General features: G+C 39.0%; 1 protein-coding gene across 1 annotated transcript; it reads right to left on the bottom strand.

Moving 5' to 3' along the window:
• Nucleotides 1-11,070: 11,070 nt before the first annotated feature.
• Nucleotides 11,071-12,039, bottom strand: LOC136989847 (uncharacterized). The gene has a single exon (XM_067288131.1). It carries the CDS (start codon nt 12,037-12,039, stop codon nt 11,071-11,073), a length of 969 nt encoding a protein of 322 aa, XP_067144232.1.
• Nucleotides 12,040-20,432: the final 8,393 nt, after the last annotated feature.

Below are 20,432 nucleotides of genomic sequence, written 5' to 3'. Positions count from 1 at the left end.
TCACTTGTCATGATCAACCAGTAAACACGAAATAACGGCACATTACAGGGTATACCCATTAAGCTATTAGTTCTATAATGGCAATTAGCCATTACAGTATAATTTCAGTAATCCGACATGGAACCGGGACATTGTCGGATTATTAAAAGTAACATTCTTTAATATCGTACCTAAGAAGGTGGGATGATATGAAGCTTAGACTTGATATCATCCAACGTATAGTGGGATAATGTTCAAATTTAGAGGAAATTTAGAGTTTGAATTAGCGGGAAACTTGTTTACGACTCGGCAACAGTGTCGGTAATACCATAGTCCTCTAGTGTCGGATTACTGGAAGTGTCAAATCAGCAAACGGCCGGATTATCGAGATTATACTATATAAAACATGTAATTATTAATGAGTATCTATAATCAGTCCATTACGAATATAGCTACGTTATGATTTTATGCCCATTACAGATCAGCTAAAGCAGTGATTCTCAAAGTGGGGATCGTGAAAAACATTTGGGGGGTCGCTGAAAAATTGATGCCAGATCAATTTTTTTTCAAATATTTTATAAATTTACTATGGATTCATGTTTAGAAATAATAGAAATAAAAAATATGTAAAATAATTTTTACTTAAATAAATTGCACACGTAAATAATAAAAACAATATAAATATTTAAATACGAGCTAAATATAATATTCATAAATTTGTGCGCTATTGGGGAATCCCCCGAGTACCACTCTCTGCCTAAACTATGATGGAACAGCGTTGTCATTTAGAACGGTGTTCGCTAGCAGCGTTGCGTCTGTAGGCAAGTCGAGTTAGAAATACAGTAGAGCGTCGTTATCCGAAAACCGATCAACCGAAAGCGTTTCAGTAGGCAAATTCGAATTTCCGCTAGTGCTGTGGCGCTGCAATATTTGGCTATGTCTTGGGATACTCCGATATTATTTTAGTTGATATGCGTTTTTAGTTGGCAACACTGGCGCGACCACGAGAGAGTACTTAAGGACGCGCCAGTATTTGAACGAGACTGTTTACTCATCGTGAGTAGTAAGTTTTGCTTGTTATTCTGAGGACTGTGTTGTGCTGAATCGGAACGTTTTGAGACTAGATTAACTTCCGAAATATAATGTTTTTTTGTTTTTATATTTTTCAATATATTTATTTTGTTTGTGAAAAATAAAGAAATAATTTTTTTAAAATTTCGTTAGTCTTAACATTGACAAAAATTCAACGCAAAGCGACACGCAACGGAGAGAAATTTCAACATGGAATAGATTACTTAAACAAAAGAAATTAACTCCTCCTGAATTTAAATTAACCCCCTACCTCCGGGATATTTTTCTACACACTCCTTCTTCGGGGGTCCTTTGAAATTTTTAAGTGCAAAAGGGGGCAGACCAAAAAGTTTGAGAAACACTGAGCTAAAGAATCAGTAAAGAATGGGATGTGACACCTCGACTCACACAATTGAAATTGAAGGTTCCTCATCGAGTTTTAATCCAAACTCTCACACAGTTGACTAACTCTATTTTGAATAAATAAACTGATAAAAAAAATTATTTAAAATGTAAAATAGAAATGAAAATTTGATATAAATTATTTTAGAATAAATAAATTAAATAAAAGATGAAAAGATTAATTAAATTCTATAGGAATAAAATTGCATTTCTGCACAATAACAAATTAAAACGTAAAACAAATAGAAAACACGTATGAAAAGATACACAGGAATCGTTTCTAATTGCAAGGGAAGTGAATTAATACTTCGTAAGATCAGAAAATAAAAGTAAATTTAAAAACTTTTAAAAATACTATGACGAGAAAAATCCGGAAATTCATCTTTCTTTAATTTAGAATATTATTTTGTTGTCGGAAATGTGAACTTGTCGCCCGAAACTGAACAAAATTCCCAAAAAAATAAATGAACAAACTATAACGCAATAACAGCAAAAAGAGTAAAGTTCCTCAGATCTATCAAAACAGGAAGATAACGACGAAACGATACAGAGAAAGGTAAAGGTATATTTCCAGACAATCTTTAAATGCAACATTCAACTTTTACCGTAGTAGAAGTAAAGTATCTGACACAGAAACACGTAAAGTACATATTAAGTTGTGTTCAAATAGGCATACATAACGTAACGTGAGAGGCATTACGGGATGTTGTTATATAAGGAAGACATTTCGAGAGCAACAACGTCGTTACGTTGGAATCAATCCCGAGTCGATTTTAACGGAAAGAATCCTATATTCGGTCAATCAAAATTGTCCTATTATTCCGTACGCTCACAGGAACGACAGGAGGAAAAATATGGAGGGAAACACACTGAAAACTAAAAAGCTTCAAAGGACTCTTGTTGAACTTTACAAATTTCGATTTTTGCTCTTTACGTCATCTGAGATATTAAACGAAATAGACACTAACATACACACGCGTATGCATCCCCGGAAAATTTTTATCCTTTATTTTTGGTGTTTTTGGGTTCAGGAAACCTCAAACTGTCAAGATTTGAAAAATCCCGGAGGGTCAATTTGACACAATTACAATATTTTCACGTGTTACGTTATAACAAACGAGAAAAGTAAAACCAATTATTGAAGTAGAAAAAAGTCCCATTTTATACAACCCTGGAGTAAAGGATTATAAATACGTTGCTACTTGATTGATTAACCCCTAAAAAGTAATGTGCTCATATACATGCAACGTAACAGAACGGAGAGACGTGACCTTGTCGCAAGTAACTCAAGAAGTGCCTTTCTGAACGTAACTTTCGACCAAGTAAACAGAGTAAGCGACGTAAGATAAACCCAAACCATAATATTTGAAAAAACAAGATACAGTCAAACCTGTTTTTATGCGCTCTTTTTATGTGCGATTTTTATTTGTGCGATTTTTTTAATGCGAATTTTTAATTTGTGCGGTATAGTTGGCGACTAGTCTCGTGCGATTCGTCATGTCTCACGTTGACTTATTATAGCTAAATAAACTTATTATAGCATAAATGCACTTATTATAGTAATATTATTGCATGAATATGCGAGAAATGAAATAATTTACTTTTTAAGTCAACAAAACACCACCTGGACAAAAATATGTAAAACAGACGATAGACCAGACGATGCAGTCAAGTGCTGACATCTGTTGTCAATAAATTCTATTTCGTACGGTTTTGAGTTATTTTCTATGTGAGACTTTTTTTATGCGGTCCCTGTTGACCGCATAAAAAAATTATTTTTTTAATTGTGTTGCGAAAACTATTATTTACAGCCATTCGTGAAGTTTCGTGAGATTTTTTTTAATGCGTTTTTTTTAATGCGGTCCCTATCCCCCGCATAAAAACAGGTTTGACTGTACTTTTCTTTTTAAAATCCTCTAAATTACAATCTGTGATCCTCCAGAGTGGCAATCTATTCTCACGACCAAGAAGTATCTGTTGAGATAGGATGGATCAGTCATACATGTCTTTTATTGTAATTTTATATCTTCAGATAGGCGTTTGACCATTCTGTGAAGACATAAAAATATATGGTTAAAATGAATAAATACAGATATTCATCAATTACCTGAAAAAACTGTACAATTTTCATACTAATTTTTTATATTAAAAGTTAAATTTGAGATTTCCGTGTCCAGAGTTTATGCCAATGGTCTTCTCAGCTGCGGAGCAACTTTCGGAATACAATTGCGTAAAAAGAAATAAGTGTTCTTCATGAAATTTAGCAAAAAAGCTGTATTTTTAGTGTTTATACACTCGTTCCTCGATCTATGCTGAATATTCATTCCGTACCGTTTTTTACGCGATCGAAAACCACGTAAATTGAGTTTGCCAATATAAAAAGGTACATAGAAGAGAAAGTCCGTATATATTGTAAAAGGCAGAAAAAGCCAGTAAATAGACAAACTGATATTTAATAACTTAAAGTAGAAGTAATTTCTAGGCAATTTAGCACAATCTCCCTCGATGATTAATTGAGGTTGCAGACTCTAGATCACGGGGATATAAGTAACTAGAGATGCGGTAGTGGAAACATTTCCATTGACAACTTGAAGCCATCCAAGGTTGTGCCTCAGGGCGTTCCACCATATTGTGCGTGGAAAGAAATTTTTAGTAATCAAAGGGTAAAGGAACCAATATGTGTTTTTATACTTTAAATTATTTTAATTTTTTTTGGCCAAATAAAAATATATTTTGTACTCTAAACATTTAAGTACAAGACTTTATATTCAATTTTGATATATATTAGAAGGGAGAAAAAAAAACCTATTAAATATAAAATTTTAAAAAGTGCGATTTTTAAATTTTAAAGCGTTCCCAATTTTGTCCCGTGCTTTCTTGGGGACACAGTCAACTGGACACCAAACATCCGGGCGACAGGAGAGATGAACAATAGACAAAATACAATTTTTTGTTTTCTTTATTAAATTTGTCATTCTTTTTTGATGACCTGATAAATTTAAATAATATTTTTTAAAAAATGAGTAAAGCCTGTTAAATTGTACCTTATTTTATAATATATTGCAAATGATTTTTAACAATAAAACATTTATAATCAAAATTAATATGTTTATGTTAATTCTATTTTATAAGATTGATTTCTAAAATTATAAAGTGTTGGTAAGAGGCCTCATACAGTTTCAAGAGCATCGAAATGCCTAAATCCGACCCTTGCTAGAGCCGAAGTGTTTTAAGTAATATCTCGAGTTGTAGTTTGCTGGTCGCATTGTCCCTCCTTGATGACATTTTAACACAAAAAAATTGGCTACAGACTACTAAAAACACGTTCTTCCCTTGGAAAACGGCGGGTTGCAATCGCATGACAAAAAGATAACATTAATTGAATTGCGATTGATTAAAGAGTAACATCTATCGATAGCATGGAACCCAGACACATCTCAACAAATTACCTGTAGCAAAACCCACTTAACGTGGAGCAGAGAATAGCGATTTCTCTAAAGTTTGATAACTGCCTTTCGCTAAGGAGACTTATCGAATGTCCCGCGTATTGCTCTCGTTGAGTTATCGGAAGAGCTCAGAATAACTGCTTCTTTCGACATTTAGTGTGTGTTTTTGTTTTCAAAGACAGTGGAACAAACTACGAAAAATTTTCAGTTTTACAACTACAAAATTAAATTGAAACCTTGTTGCTGTCTTCAGAGATTCCCTTCAAACTTTCCTACTTAGTTTTCATTAGAATTTTTCCAATCCAGACTCCTTTCTGTTCTGTGATGTTAATCTACTCTCAAAATATTGGAGAACGTAATATATAGTCCATTTTGAAATTTTCATTTGCAAAATGGTTTACAGTAAACTTTTTTCCTAATGTTTTATCTAATGAAAAAATCATGTACACTTCTACGTGTAAAGCGTCTTTCATTGCCATTTTGAAAATAGCTGTTTCCTTAATTTGAGTGTTATGTTGTTTTTAGTGTATTGTGTCAGCCTGCCTAATTGCTGTCTAATGTCATTTATTTGTGTTTCTATTCTTCTCTGCCAGGCAGGCTTGTGATAGAATTGTGTTTTCTGTGTATTTGTCTGTGATTGTACTTTCAGTCCATGGTATGTCACTATTGTGACTGCCCCAGCATAAACTAATGTATGAATGTCTGCGAGTGTAGAAATTAAATGAACGTAGTGTGGTAGTAAGTAAGTGTTTACATAATTTAGTGTTTTTCCTACTTCCTTTGACGTGTTGATTTTTGGTATTCGTGGTCTTCGTGTGGGATCTGTACCTGTATATTTAGTGAGTGTTTCCTGAAATATAAGTGAGAGCGTATTAACTAAATCCATGTCTATGTTATCAGTGATGGATGAGGAAGTGTCTGTAGTATTGTTAGTGGTAATTGTTGTATGTGTGTTATTATCAATGCTTGTTGCTGGATTATCCTGACAGGTTACATTATCTTCATTAATGTTAGATGTTTCTGTCTGTTGATGTATTTGATCAGCAACCTGTTGTTTGATAAGTTCAAGTGTTGTTTGTGGAGTAAGATTGTTGTGTATAATTGTTCTTTTTTGATCAACAACCCTTTGTTCGGTGACAGTGAGGTGAGGATATTGTTGTGTGAATTTATGGTGTAGTTGTTGTCTGTATACTGTCATGTTTGTTTCGAGTTTTGTGATGGTGTAGTAAGTACGGATGATAAACTCGTTCATTTCTACTGTCCATTTCATCCGTTGGCGTGGTTTTCCAGCCTTTGTGGTCTGTGGATGCATTGCCACAGAAACACGAAGGCTGGGTTGGTTCCTCACATCTGTTGAGGGCATTGCAGTAGCCATGCTTAGCCGGTGCTGCTTTCGCCACTGGTAACCAAGGGAGACTGTGGCCTATTTTTCGAACGTGAGCCTCTGTTAACCCACAAACGCGGACCTTGTTAACCCGGGCGACGTCCGAGCCGGTATCACACTTTGATCTGGTTATTACCATAATAAATATCTCCACAGAATGTGGGTGTAGTCACTCTTAGCTTCATTTCTCCCCATAGACCTTACTGGCATGGGTGTCCCTACCAGGAGCTTGTGCTCCAGCCTGCATTGTCCTATGGATCAGTAAAATTACTGGGCTCTCCCACCACGTCCAGGTGGTGACCACGGGAGAGTTATTGTTGTTGTTGTTGTTGTTGTTGTTGTTATTATTATTACATACTTTTTCATACTTACGAAATAAAACCCTTGTTTCCTTTCTCTTTATAACAACATCCAAGAAATTCATCTCTTGTTGTTCATCTTCACTTGTAAAATTTAAATTTTTATGTAGTCTATTCGCATAGTGTTCAATATCTTTAGATGAAACTGTCTGAGAATCAGATACTATTTGTATGTCGTCTACATATCTTGCATAATATTTAATACCTGTTAACTTCGAAATTCTTTCATCTATTGTAATCATGTAAATGTCAGCTAATCTTGGTCCGATGACCGATCTCATGGCAATATTCTTTTTTAATATCCCATGGCATTTTAACTAGTTGAAACTAGTTTATACTGGATGTCTTTGTTAAAACCCGTTTTGTCTAGTTAAAACTAGTTTTAACTCAAATTCATTTTTGACAAGCAGTAAATTCTAGTTATAACAAAGACATCCAGTATAAACTAGTTTCACCTAGTTAAAATGCGTCCTAACTAAAAACTGGTTTTACTGCACCATAAATATAAAAACAGAACTGTTAGCTAGCTGTAGACAAGACGCCCTTTAGGGTACGACTATGCAGACGCGAATTTACAGCGAGCGAGAGATTGCGAGCGATTTAGTTTTCGCGAAGGAAAACCATGCACAAGCAAGAAGCGAGAAATAACGCTGACGAGAGCGAATTTCTGGTTCTCGCACATATCTGACAGGTTTTGATATTTATCGCGTTAGCCTCTTCTCGCCACATATTCTCACTCACTCGGAAAATTCGCTCGCTCGCGTCTGTATAGTCGCACTCTTAGACCCACATCTCGAGGAGAAGATACGTATGTAAACGTGACACCGAAATTGTTTATATATCAATCGTTTATCTATCAAGTAAAGGTGTAAAGGAATTTCGCCCATATTTTCAATTTTAGGCACCCCCTTTCTAATTTTTTTATTATCGACTTAAAATAATTTAGAGAAACAAATTAGAACAAAAAATTTATCAATTGTTATAAATCTCAGAACATGCGAAGGAAAAGATGAGGAGGTGCTCGTCGTTTACCCCTTTTTCGACGGTGTTATATGACCGATGGTATGCTATCCATGTTACCAGGACGCACATCATTCTTCATTGACAAGAGAGGAGGAGGACCACTAGATGACCAATCATGCATTTTTACAAATTACCTCACCTTCCTCCGGAAATAAAACGCGATTGTTCAAAAACAAAGAAAAATAGAAGTGACGAAATTAAGAGAGAGTGAAAAAGAATCGACAGGGTGAGACAGAATTGACTGAGTGAAAAAGGATTAAGAGACTGACCGAATGACTGTCCAGAAAAGAGATTGACAAGAGTCAACCGACCTAGGGAAGGACCTAGTGAAGGGCCAAGTAAAGGAGAAATAAGACGAAAGGAGGAGGAGAACGGAGAGAAAAAGTGAAGAAAGAAGAGGAGACAACTCTTTTTGCAGTATGTTGTGAGTCGCGCAGTTCGGATACTCCCGTTAGGTACTGTACTCCTCTGTTTTATATATAGGAATAGGCCAATTTTCTAAATTGAATTTTATAACTTTGTTCAGAGAACTTTGTTTTTTGATAATAAACTTTTTTTCATTTGTATTTGACTTTGCATTCATCCTCCTGAGAGGCTCGTTCCTGGACTTCGGACTCTTACCCTCGTGCCTTAACATTTTTTTTTTTTTTTTTTTTTTTTTTTTTTTTTAATAAATAGGAGGTGTGTCCGACAAAACACACCTGGTGGCTGGACCCTACCCTAAACTTGCGTGATCTAATTTTTGACAATCCAACCTCCATATAAATAGCAATTTCTTGTTAAATATGTTTTATTATTTAAAGGAAAAGTTATTCCACATGTTTCTCCTTAATCCAAAAAAGTGAAAAAAGACGGGAAAAAAAGTAGATATTCTGTTGATATTCATGTGTATGTGTGTATGTGTTTTGGCATTTATTTCGTTTAATATATCATTAGAATCCAAAAGACAATAAAGCACAAATAATGGAAGGTACAATGATGAAGTAATACGGATGTTGTCCAATGTTTCTTCAAAGTTTTCTTAAACACTTACATAGACTTTCACTGAAGCATGTAAACTTTGACTTTCTTCTTATCTTGTAACGTTGTGCTGAAAAATTCGATAATTCGGTAAGGTAAAAATGTATTATAAAATTAAACTTAAAATAAAGTATGCTACTTTAAAAAGTGGTTAGGTAAACAGATTTTTATATTTATAGACATTGATCCATAATAAACGTGCTTACGTATTTAAATTCGAGCAGAATGGACAAATGTACTGTATTAAGAAAACTTACAGTGGGAATAATTCTCAAGATCAGTCATTTACAGTTGGTACGAAATTTGGGGCAAAAACCATTACTAATTTTGCCGAACCCTTGAAAAAGCTATAATAAAGGTTTCCAGTAAATATTTAACTTCTTTAGGGCTCTTCTAAATACTGGTAATACACATTTCCAATATTCTGTATACTTGTGTATTATTGTATACTTTCAGTCTTCACACATTAAAGGAGTGAACACTGTCATCTTTCAGAGTTCCATCTAGCTTGGAACTTTTTAAACATCTAGCGTACAGCCCCGAGTTAGCGCCGAGCGACTTCCGCCTCTTTCTTGAACTAAAAACATGGCTAGGTGGGCAGAGGTTCGAGATGACGTTAAGGCCCATCTCAGTTCACTGGCGGCAACATTCTATGAAGAGGGGATTGCAAAGTTCGTTCACAAATATGACAAATGCCTCTATCTTCACAGTGATTATGTCGAAAATTAACAATGTTTGTACCTAACTTTTGGTAATAAATAGATTTTGTTATTTACACTTGTCTTTGTTTTTTGGACCATCGGAGGTTAAAAAAAACAGCATACGTATCATTTAACGGTGTTGAATTATAAAGAAATTCAGTTTTGCCTACAAATAAAAAATATTTTCTAAATTCAGGCTTGAAAATGTTCAGTCTCAAGGTTAAGACTTCATAAATGTCTGAATATATAATAAATAATACTAAGAATTGTAAATTACTAACTTATAAAAACGCTACTGTAGATTGCTACTCGTTTTTCATACCCAATTTCGTGCGAAACAAAATTTTAAATAAACTGAAAAGTCAGTATGTATTTTAATGTAATTTTATAACAAAAAATTGCGACGACTTGAAACAATGTTGTGGATGTAACAATTTCCAATTGTTTCAATTGTTGAAGCGAAAAATGCGTCGTGTTGAAAGATTTCTTTTGCGAATGTCGAATACGAATATGAAAAAAGAGAGGTGAGTTTAATGAAAAGTAATGTTCATAAATGACATTAACAAATGTATTTCATAAATAAGTTCAATATGTACTGTACATTAAAAATTGCCGGGACGATTTCATATTTAGAAAAGAAAAATATATTTCTTACTAGACTATACAATACATGAGTCCATTTCTATCCGTCCCTTCACACGCTTTCTTAGAGGCATTAACAAGTCTTCTTCTTCTTCTTCTTCTTCTTTCACAGTTTCATATGGAGATTATAGCCTTTACGGCTCTTTCTCCAACCGACGTTGCCAGTTGCTAAGCGAAACGACCGGTGAGGCTAATGTAGCGCTCCAGCGCCGCCACATGCTGACTAGGAGTAATGGAGGCCGGTGGCCAGTAGATAGGCATCAGCGTGCGCACCAGAGACATGTTAAGAGTCATCGTGTTCCGAGGTCCTCGCAAGCTGTGGTGTATTTGGGGCAACGAAGCCAGTAATGTAATGTAGTTTCCGCTGCGTCACAATGAAGGCACCCCGGAGAGTCGTGTAGGTGCCGAGAATACAGGAAAGCATGTAATGGAGCCGTCTCGGTCTGAAGCTGGGCCAAAAGTGTCTCCGCGTGGCGAGATGACGCACAACTGTACCTCCAGGGGGCAAACGGGCAAAGGTGGTCCCGGCCTTTGTTGCGGAGCGCTGCTGACCAGGAATCCGTCAGGGATTCTGTGGTGTCCTGCATGGCCCGGGTGAGGTCTCGTGGCGTGAGGGGTCTCCAGATGGAGCCACTGAACGGGTCGCGGCGGGCCACTTCGTCGACCGCCTCGTTGATTGGAATGTTGGTATGGCCTGGTGTCCAGCCGATGACGATGGACACCGTGTGGGCGCTGACAAAAGCCGCGAGATCGATGATTATAGGTGGTGATGAGAACGAGACGTTGGCCATAGCCTGGATGACCGAGCGGCTGTCGGAGAAGATGACGGTGGGTTTGGCCAGCGGGGCGCTGATGTGGATTGCGCGCAGGATGCCCTGGGCTTCTGCCCCGAAGACGCTGCAGTAATTGTGCAGGGACCAGGCCTCTGTTTTGTTTGTGTTCGAGAGGACTACGCCAATGGCAAGTCTTCTTCTTCTTCTTCTTCCAGTTTATATGGAGATTTTAGCCTGTTGGCCTTTTCTCCGATGTACACCGCTTAACAATTATACGAAGCGGTTCGAACGATATTTAAAACGTTCTAAAGCTTCCACGTGCTGACGAGGAGGAAGGTCGACGTGAGCCCAGTAAATAGGAGTGAGGGTTCGGACTACTGTTAAATCAATTGATAAAGTGCAGCTGAGGTCTTGACGGGCCTCCTTATATTTTGGACAAGTAATCCAAAAATGGCGGGATGTTTCTGGAGAGCCACAGTTTGGGCAGTCGGGAGAGACATAAAGACCTCTGGAAAAGAGAAACCCGTTTAACGGGGCTGTATCGGTTCGAAGGCGGGCCAAGAGGGTTTCGATGTAGCAAGATAAGGCGTACAAATATGGCCAGGGAACAAAAGGCCGGAGGTGATCCCAACCTTTTCGTCTAAGACTAGTAGACCAGGAGTCGATGTAGGTATTGATAATAATATCGCGTGTAGCCAAGATTAGATCGCGTGCCATGAGGGGCTGCCTCCAGGAGCCGGATGGATTATCTTTTCTTGCCGCCTTGTCTGCTGCTTCATTGATTTGAATGCCGATGAGGCCCGGGATCCACCCAATCTCGACTGCCTTGGGATGCAAACTGATTTCGGCTGCTAAGTCGATGATTATTGTCAGGGATGAAAAATTAACATTACCCACCGCCTGTATGACTGATTTGCTGTCTGAGAGAATGACAGTCGGATTGTCAAAGCTGGAGCTGATTTGCAATGCTCGTTTTATTCCTAGAGCCTCTGCGCCAAATACGCTACAGTGCTCATGAAGGAGCCAAGTTTCCCGGAGTTTGCGAGTCGGAAAAACTACTCCTATCGCCGTACGGGTACTGGACTTGGAGGCATCTGCCCCCAAGAGGCATTTGCCCTGCCAGGACGACTCCAGAAGCCCCTGAAAACGAACGCAATTGACTTCCGGAGGGTCAATGGTAGAAAATGATAACTCGTCAAGGCAAAGATGAGGAAGAATGCTAACTGTGCTCGGTGCCATATGCCTTTGCCGATAGATGCGTGTCATTGGCAGACCCTCTCAGCGGAGATCAGATAAAACCCGGGAAACGTACGGACGCTGGTGCAGGCGCCAATGATAATATTCCAAACAGGGTGCCGTGAGAAAAATTGAGTGTAGGGGGCTAAACGGGCCTCTGGAGATTTGAACGATAGCGTGGGACATCGCTCTTTGGCGTATTTTTGTCTGTAACGGGATATAGCCTGTTTCGGCATAAAGCGAGATAAGGGGGTAGACTTAGGAACACCCAACGCCGTGCGAAGAGCAGTGTGTATTGGTTTTTTGATACGACTAATCATGGTAGGAGGAGCGCCATCAAGAAGAGGAGCGCCGAAGGTTGCCATAGGACTTAGAACCGTGTATACTAGACGAAGAATGTCAACTTTTCTGGCGCCATTCCGGCGCGAGGCGAAATATTTTAATAAAGAGCTTGCGCGAGTCAGTTTCGATCACAGGAAGGTTTCGTGTACATGCCACGTAAATGTCTGAGAGAAATAAATACCTAAGATACGTAATGACGAATGTTGGGGAATGATTCCCGAGTTTAGAGACAGTGCTATAGGTGGGCGGTGGATTTTCGGAGAGAAATCTATAGTTGCACTTTTGGTGGTTGAGAATGACAGGCTCCATGTTGTTACCCAGTGTTCGAGGTGGTGAAGAGCTGTCTGGATGCGGCAAGCGGCTTGGGTAGGGCTAGTACTTGTGGTTAGAAGATAAAGACCATCAGCGTAGAGAATTGCTGTTACATTGGCTGGAAGTGCTGTCCATAGGTCCGCCATATAAAAAGTGAAAAGAATAGGGGCGAGAACGCTTCCCTGTGGAACACCATGCGGAAAGGCGTGAGGTGCTGATAAAACACCCTGCCAGCAGACTTGGAATGTACGATTGCGGAAAAACGATGAGATCCAAGTGAGCAACCTCCCTCTGATGCCAAAATATTCCAGTTTTGCCAAGAGCCCCTCCTGGCACACTGAATCGTAGGCCCCCTCTAAATCGAGAGCGACCAGGTACACCCAATGACGTCTCGCTCGGGCTACCGCTATATGATGGTGTAGTACCACTAGCGCTTCCTCCACCCCTCAATATGGAAGAAAGCCAAATTGATGAGTATGGAAGAAGTCGGTATGTATGACCAGGTTCAAGATACATTACAGAATCATCCGTTCGAACAGTTTGGTGATGTGGGAAGTTAGGGAGATGGGCCGATACGAGGAGCAAGACGTCGCTAAGCGGCCTTGTTTTGCTACTGGAATAATGATGGCTGAAGACCAATCTGGGGGACAGGTCCCAGAGATCCAGATATTGTTCAAACGGTCCAGTAAGATAGAGAGGCCCACGGAGGAGAGAGACTGTAACGCTAGGGCCCTCACCCCATCTGGACCTGGAGTAGGTGATCTGATCTTGCGAAGAGCCTTATAGAGTTCTATCTTATTGAATAGACTATCATCAATTATGAGAGGCCTCTGACGAGGGGTCCCTAGAGGAGCGAAAAAACCCGTCTGACGGGCTCGCCCGAAAAAGGAAGCTAGGGCGTCTGCTTGTTGTGTTGGAGTTAATAAAGTATCCGAGTTCTGAATGATGTTGTGGGTCTCCTCGGGCGCCTGTGGGGTCCTCAGGCTACGAAATATCTGGTAGAGAGTGGACTGGAATGGAGGGGAGGCGCACAGGCGCCCCCACCACTCCCGTCGAGATTGGCGAGATTTTCTTCTGAGTAGAGCCCCATAGAATTTGTATCGGTAGCACCAGTCAAGAGAAGCTAATTTGCGTGCTTGGCGGAAGGCACGACGTTTCTTTGCTCTTATCTGGCTGCATTCAATGGTCCACTACGGTGGTTGTCCTGACACAGGGAGAGAGCAGAACGTGGTATTGGCCGCCACCGCCTCTTGGAGATGGTCAACAAAGTCCCAATATGAATCGGGTTGATTTTCATCTGGAGACCAGCTCTGGTCTAGGTGGCCGGAATATTTACTCCAGTTTGTAGTATAGTGTAGACGTCGAGGAATCTGCGCACGATGGGTGCCCAGAATTGTGATTGTAATGAATATTGGAGCGTGATCACTAGTGAAGGTGTCTTGACTTAGTTGCCATATTGTTGAGCCCAGTAGGTCTGGGAAGCCAAAAGATGTCAATGGCCGATGAGCCGTTGGGATGGAAGTGGGTTGGCTCCTGTGTTCCAGCAGCATACGTTCGCTGATGAGAGCCAATCGAATAATGCCCGACCTGAAGTGTCAGGGCGGATGCACGAGGCATCCCAATGAGAATGGTGTGCATTCCAATCCCCACATAGGCAGAGGCGACGATCGACTGGTAAGAGGTCATCCAGCGAAAATCCCTGGATTTACTCCTGAGGAGCATAAACATTGACTAAAGTTAGGAGGCACCCTGTTATGAACACTTGGGTCTCCTGAACCTCTATACCTGTGATGACGGAGCTGGGCGGGTTGTGGCGGGCTGGCCACCGATTGGCTATAGCTGTCAGGAGATCTCTCCCTGGGTTGAGGGGCGATCCCGACGGAACAACGTGAACCCCGGGAGAGAGAAGGTAGACTCCGGCGTCAGCCACATTTCCTGGATAAGTAATACATCGGTCATGCAACCATGGCAACGCCAAGAGGAGATCTCGTTTAGGGCGTATACCTCTCGCGTTCCATTGCACTATACGGAAGTTATTCTGACTTCCATCCATGTTAGACATTTGTTGATTGAGTTTTTGACTGATGTCTATGTATTTTGGCCTGTTCGGCCGGGGAAGTAATGTCTAAATCGTACAAAGTGGTTGCTCTAGATGGGCCAGCGGGGTAAGGTAGGTCTATATCAGATTGCGGACCGTCTGTGTCTGATGTAACCGAAGCGGCCGCTTGACGAGGTTTTGGACCTTTTTTTTTTGGGATGAGAGGCTTGTGCAGTTGATCCCGACTGTTGAGATGGCTGTTTGAATGGCAATGGTGCTGCCATCGGTTTGTCTGTGCTTGGCTCGTGTTCAGATATGTAGACCTCCTGGTCTGGAATTGTAGGGTAAGATCGAAGTATTTCGTGGAGGTGACAAATCTCCGCACGCAACGCCTCAACTGTGGATTCTAGTTGAAAGATTCTTTTTGACAAAGTAAGGAAATCGTCTGTTGACTTGGAGAGGACGCGGGTAGACTTTTGTCCCTGCCGAGGGGGCTGGCGAGAAGCCAACTCATTTTGTATCGGCTTTGGTAGTGAAACCACTTTCGCATATGATGTGGGTTGGCCGCTTTGCGATCTCTTTGCGTCCTGATAGGAACATCGGCGGGTGATGCATTGTTTTAATAATCGAGCCTCTCTCTGGTAATCCGAGCAGTGGGGGGAGTCCGCTTGTGGTCCCCCACAAGACGCAGCCACGATACTCGGCATCACAGTTAGCTGATTCGTGGTCCGCGCCACATTTGATACATTTGCGTCGGCCTCGACACGACTGTGCCGTATGGCCGAAAGAAAGGCACCGGCCACACTGACGCGGGCGGGGAATGTAGCGTTCGCAGCGATATCTCTGGTAGTAGAGGATAACAGTCTCCAAAGCGGCCGCACTGGCCACCGAGAAGTAGACAGTGGGACTAGGGACAACTATGTCTCCTTCCTTCCGAGTGGAATCAACGTATTTTGATCACCGGTATGTTGCTATCGGAGAGAATATCGTGTATCTCCTTAGCTGAGATGGACATGTCCACGCCGCGCAGGAGATAAGCGGAAAGGGCGCAATCTGCCGCCAAACAGCCCCGTACCGGAATCTCGGCTATGGTTGTAATGCGGAGAGTCTCTTCTGCCGTCAGAGTCCCGGGAGTAACGAATGTCTAGAATCCGGTTTGGATTAAAGAAGTGCGGTTGGAGGGCCGTATGAAGTTCCGCCGGACGTAGACGGTGGAGGGGATCCTGACCCTCCAAAAAGACCGTGTATATTTGGTCAGAGGGGAGAGATTGACGGATGGAGTCCAGTTTCTTCAGTTCCGTGATAGGGGAGATAAATCGAAACTCCTCCGAGAACGAGCCCGCCGCGCCGTTTCCGGTAGACGCGGCTGAGGATGTCCGCGCAGAGGGGACGTCATCTTCGAGCGTGGAGGGACCACTACACCGGATAGCCGAAAAATACTCCTACCTGAGAGTAATGAGTTTGTTAAGAATCCAGAAAAACGCCAACGCTGCGGGACCACCGGCCTGAGTGCACGTTTCGCGCTAAAACTCCAAAAACCAACAAAACTCAATAGATAAGTACGTTAGACAGATCGCTGTTACGTCTAATACTCAAGATCACGATTAGTCAGAGAATCACACTCAAACGGTGAAGAACCGTACGATACGAATTGAAAATCGCGCCAGTCGCTCACGTATAATCGTTAGCGAGTAGCCATCTTGAGTCCACCAGTCCTGATTCGAATCTTGTGAATTACCATCCGAAACGACTTTTAAACGAGCCACCACATTGGAAAAAATTAACAAGTCTACGGCGGAACCGTCCTTTCAATTTGAGGCCATTGTCCGCCAACAAATGTAAAAAAGTTAAAAATAAAATTATTATAATAATTTTATTTTTAGAGAATTGTGTATGCTACCGCTAGAGGACTTTTAACTTTTTTACCTTTGTTGGCGGACAGTGGCCTCAAATTGAAAGGACCGTTCCGCCGTAGACTTGTTAATGCCTCTAAGAAAGCGTGTGAAGGGACGGATAGAAATGGACTCATGTATAGTCTAGTAAGAAATATATTTTTTTTTTCTAAAGTTCAATATGTATTTAAAATTTAATAAATTTTGTTATAACAGAAGTGGCGGAGCTGAACCGGACGGTTAGCAATTCGAAAATTACCCATGTAATGTAAGTTATTAATTTATATTTATGATATTACACATTAATTATATGATTGAAAGTGAGTTAATACTTTTCTACTCAAGTTTGAAATACGCATACAAATAACAAAAATTATAATTCTGACTGTCTTTAGAATGACGATGATTTGCCTGTCAATGAGTGTTTCTCCGATAACCAAAGAGATTCACAAATGCTGGCGAATAAATCTAAGAAAGAGAAAAGATTTAAACAGTTTTTTAGAAATATATTCTCTAAACTGTTGCGTTGTTGTTGTATTAGAGGCGAATTTTCCGATTCACAGGTAACACTTCTGTTTCTCTGGTTATCATTTAACGAACTTTGCAATTAAAATATTTCATGATGATAGAAATGCCAATCGGAAGCATATGAATTTGGACTTGAATGTTTAACAGAAACAAAACAGTACATTAAAGATGTTTACGAATTCCAAGAAATTGGAGAAGGAACTTATGGAACAGTTTACTTGGCTCGGTCTAAAAATTCCGACAAAATTTTTGCTCTGAAAGCAATAAAGAAAAAACGGTTTTTTTCGAAATCAGGTATTCATTGAGCCTTGTTTTCGATATTGTTCGTCTTCGTGCAGCGAAAAAAAGAAATACAATGTCTGTACTGATGTTGATACAATCGAACAATGCACTATTTTATTATTAATACATCCTTGGCACATGGAGTGTATATATTTTATTATGACATACAGTTTGTTTATATAATGTTGTTAATAGTTTTCAGAAACATTCCATAAACACATATTGTAACGAGTACTGTACATAATATATTAAGTTCATATTTTTCATATATTAATTATTCTTTGTTATCTATAGCAGTTGCGCCGTAAACAGAAAGAAACTGCCTGGCGCTCCGTATCGAATCGTCCTCATATTGTGAGTTTTTTAGGCAGCTTCCAAACTGATAATAGGTAAAATTTAACTTTTCTAATGTAGAAATTGTTAGAAATTGAATGTGAAGCGAAAAATGCGTTGTGTTGAAAGATTTCCATTAGAAATTGCTAATGTCTATGTCTTTTGGGGATAATAAACTATTTGTATTCTTTAGTTTCTGTCTCCTCTCCGATTATGTGAATGGATAGAATTTGACCGAATTCTTGGGGATCAATGGACCATTAAATGAAATCGAAGCTAAAACGTTTGGTGCACAACTGGCTTCGACCATCCTTTATATTCACGAAAAAGGTTCATTATCAAAACATATTTATATGTTTAAATTTCCTTAAGTATACACTGTGACAAATTTTCTGTTTTCGATAGGTATTATTCATAGGGACATAAGCTCTAACATCCTATTAGATAATAGAAAAAGAGCTCATTTGATTGACTTTGGCCTGTGCACAGTAAGTACTTTTTTTTTTTTTTTTTTTTTTCTTTTAACTCTTTCCACCCTGTGGGCACTAAGAGGGCCTCTTTTAGTAGGCCCATTATGGGTTCGGCCAGGCCCACAATGGGGCGACCGGGTGGTGAGGGACGGGGCCCGACATATCCGAACGGACCACCCCCCGAAAAATTCCTGGGGATTATTCGACCCGGTCGGATTCGATCCCGGGTCCCCCAGAGCGGTAGGCTGCCACCTTTACCGCTCGGCCATCCGGCGCACAGTAAGTACTGTACGTCTCTTACTTTTCTTATGACGTCAGGATTTTATTTCTTTTCAGTACGAACGTCATCCAAAAGAGTTCTGTGGCACTGTCTTATTTATGCCCGAAATTCTTGAACATAAGAAATACGGTAAGAAATGTTATTTAAATTTAATAGTTCTGTTTTTTTTTCCTTTACTCGAGTAATAAATACAGTCAAACCTGTTTTGTGCGGTCTTTTTCTGTGCGATTTTTATTTGTGCGATTTTTTTTGTGCGGTATATGAAAATTTCAATCAAATTGGAACATAATTAACTCCTGTAAAATTTTTAAAAACTCTATTGGTTGTTTTCTATGACATCAGCAGGTTTTTTCATTTTTTATTCAGTAAAATTTTTTTCTCATACGTTTATTTCGGTCCCCTCTTATTTTAATAGCATAAAAACCATAAATATTATGTTATATTTGAACAGATGCGGTAAGTTAGCTCCCCTCCAGCTTTAGACTGCAGGTGTGAAATTTCACGCCTTGTTAAATGAAATAACACTTCCTGTAGCTATATTTATCAAATAAAATCATTATTTAACGATTATTTTTAACTTTTTAATGTTAGATTCTTATTTAAGTGGAAATAATTAATTAATATAAAAATTAAAATTCTTAGAGGATTTTTTCCCCATTAGGTGTTGCAGAAAAAGGCCCAAGGAGTTAAAAAGCAATTCCTAGTTATTTTCTACGTGAGACTTTTTTTATGCGGTCCCTATTCACCGCATAAAAACAGCATTCACCGCATTTGACTGTATATGATTTACAGATGCTTACTGCGACTGGTGGGCGTTTGGAGTTGTACTATACCAGATCCTGGTTGGAAAAACTTCTATGCACATTTACATGGAAAAAATTATGAACTTTGATTTCAAGATATTCCCGTACCGAGAAAGTCAAAAGTAAGCTATTATCAATTTTGAATTGGTAAATTGTAAAAAGGAACGATGATTAATATGAAAATCTCGTTGCAGTTGCTCGAAATGTGAAGTTGTTGTATCTTTCTCAACTCCCGAAGAATGCAAAACAGATAATCGAAGATCTGCTACAGAAAGTAAGTTTGTAATGCTCCTTATATAAAAAATTCATATTTTTGTATTATACATTCCATAAGAAAACCAAAAATTTTCTTATGGAAAAATTTATCCATGCATTACTGATTACCTAATTTCTTGCAGTTTCATTGCAATTTCTTTAAATAGTTTACACAGACGAAAATATTCAAAATTACAACGTATATTATTATAAGTACAATTAATTATTATTATCGTTGATCATTTCAGAATAGAAAAGAACGTCTTCGAGAGACAGAAATCAGAAAACATCAATTCTTTGATGAGGTCCCATGGCCTAAAATGATGCAGACTTGATTCAAAACTGAATGTATTCATAGAAATTGTTCCTAAGAAGAATTTCTTTACTTTGATTCGTGGACTCATTTAAATTATTATATTTACTTTGTATATAGTAACATATAATATATATATAATATATATATATATATAATTAATTTCGTTTGCTAATCGTTATAAATAAAACTTATTGTTTTCACACGTTCTAATTGTATTACTTCTCTGACTTTATATGATCCGCAATTTAACTTAAATTTATTTAAGTACATAATAAGCAATGAAGCACTTATGAATGAAATAGGGAGTTTCTAAAGAAAATCTCAAAGAACTTGAACAAGTAAAATAAAAATAAATGAAAATTAAAACAAAAAATACGCTTATTTTTATGGCATTTTAAAATGTGAAGTCCAGCATTTCCCCCCAAAAACGTTTTGTCATTATTGTATATATGTTAGTCAAAACCCGTTTTAATTAGTTGAAACTAGTTTATACTGGATGTCTTTGTTATAACTAGAATTTACTGCTAGTCAAAAATGAATTTGAG

The sequence above is a fragment of the Centruroides vittatus genome, unplaced genomic scaffold (assembly GCF_030686945.1).
Source record: "Centruroides vittatus isolate TY-2023 unplaced genomic scaffold, ASM3068694v2 scaffold_769, whole genome shotgun sequence".
Classification (NCBI taxonomy): domain Eukaryota; kingdom Metazoa; phylum Arthropoda; class Arachnida; order Scorpiones; family Buthidae; genus Centruroides; species Centruroides vittatus.
This window is presented reverse-complemented; position numbering and strand designations above follow the sequence as displayed.

Bases quoted from the DNA above. Each gene is read 5' to 3' on its own strand.
- LOC136989847 (XM_067288131.1), bottom strand. From the start codon at position 12,039: ATGGCACCGAGCACAGTTAGCATTCTTCCTCATCTTTGCCTTGACGAG.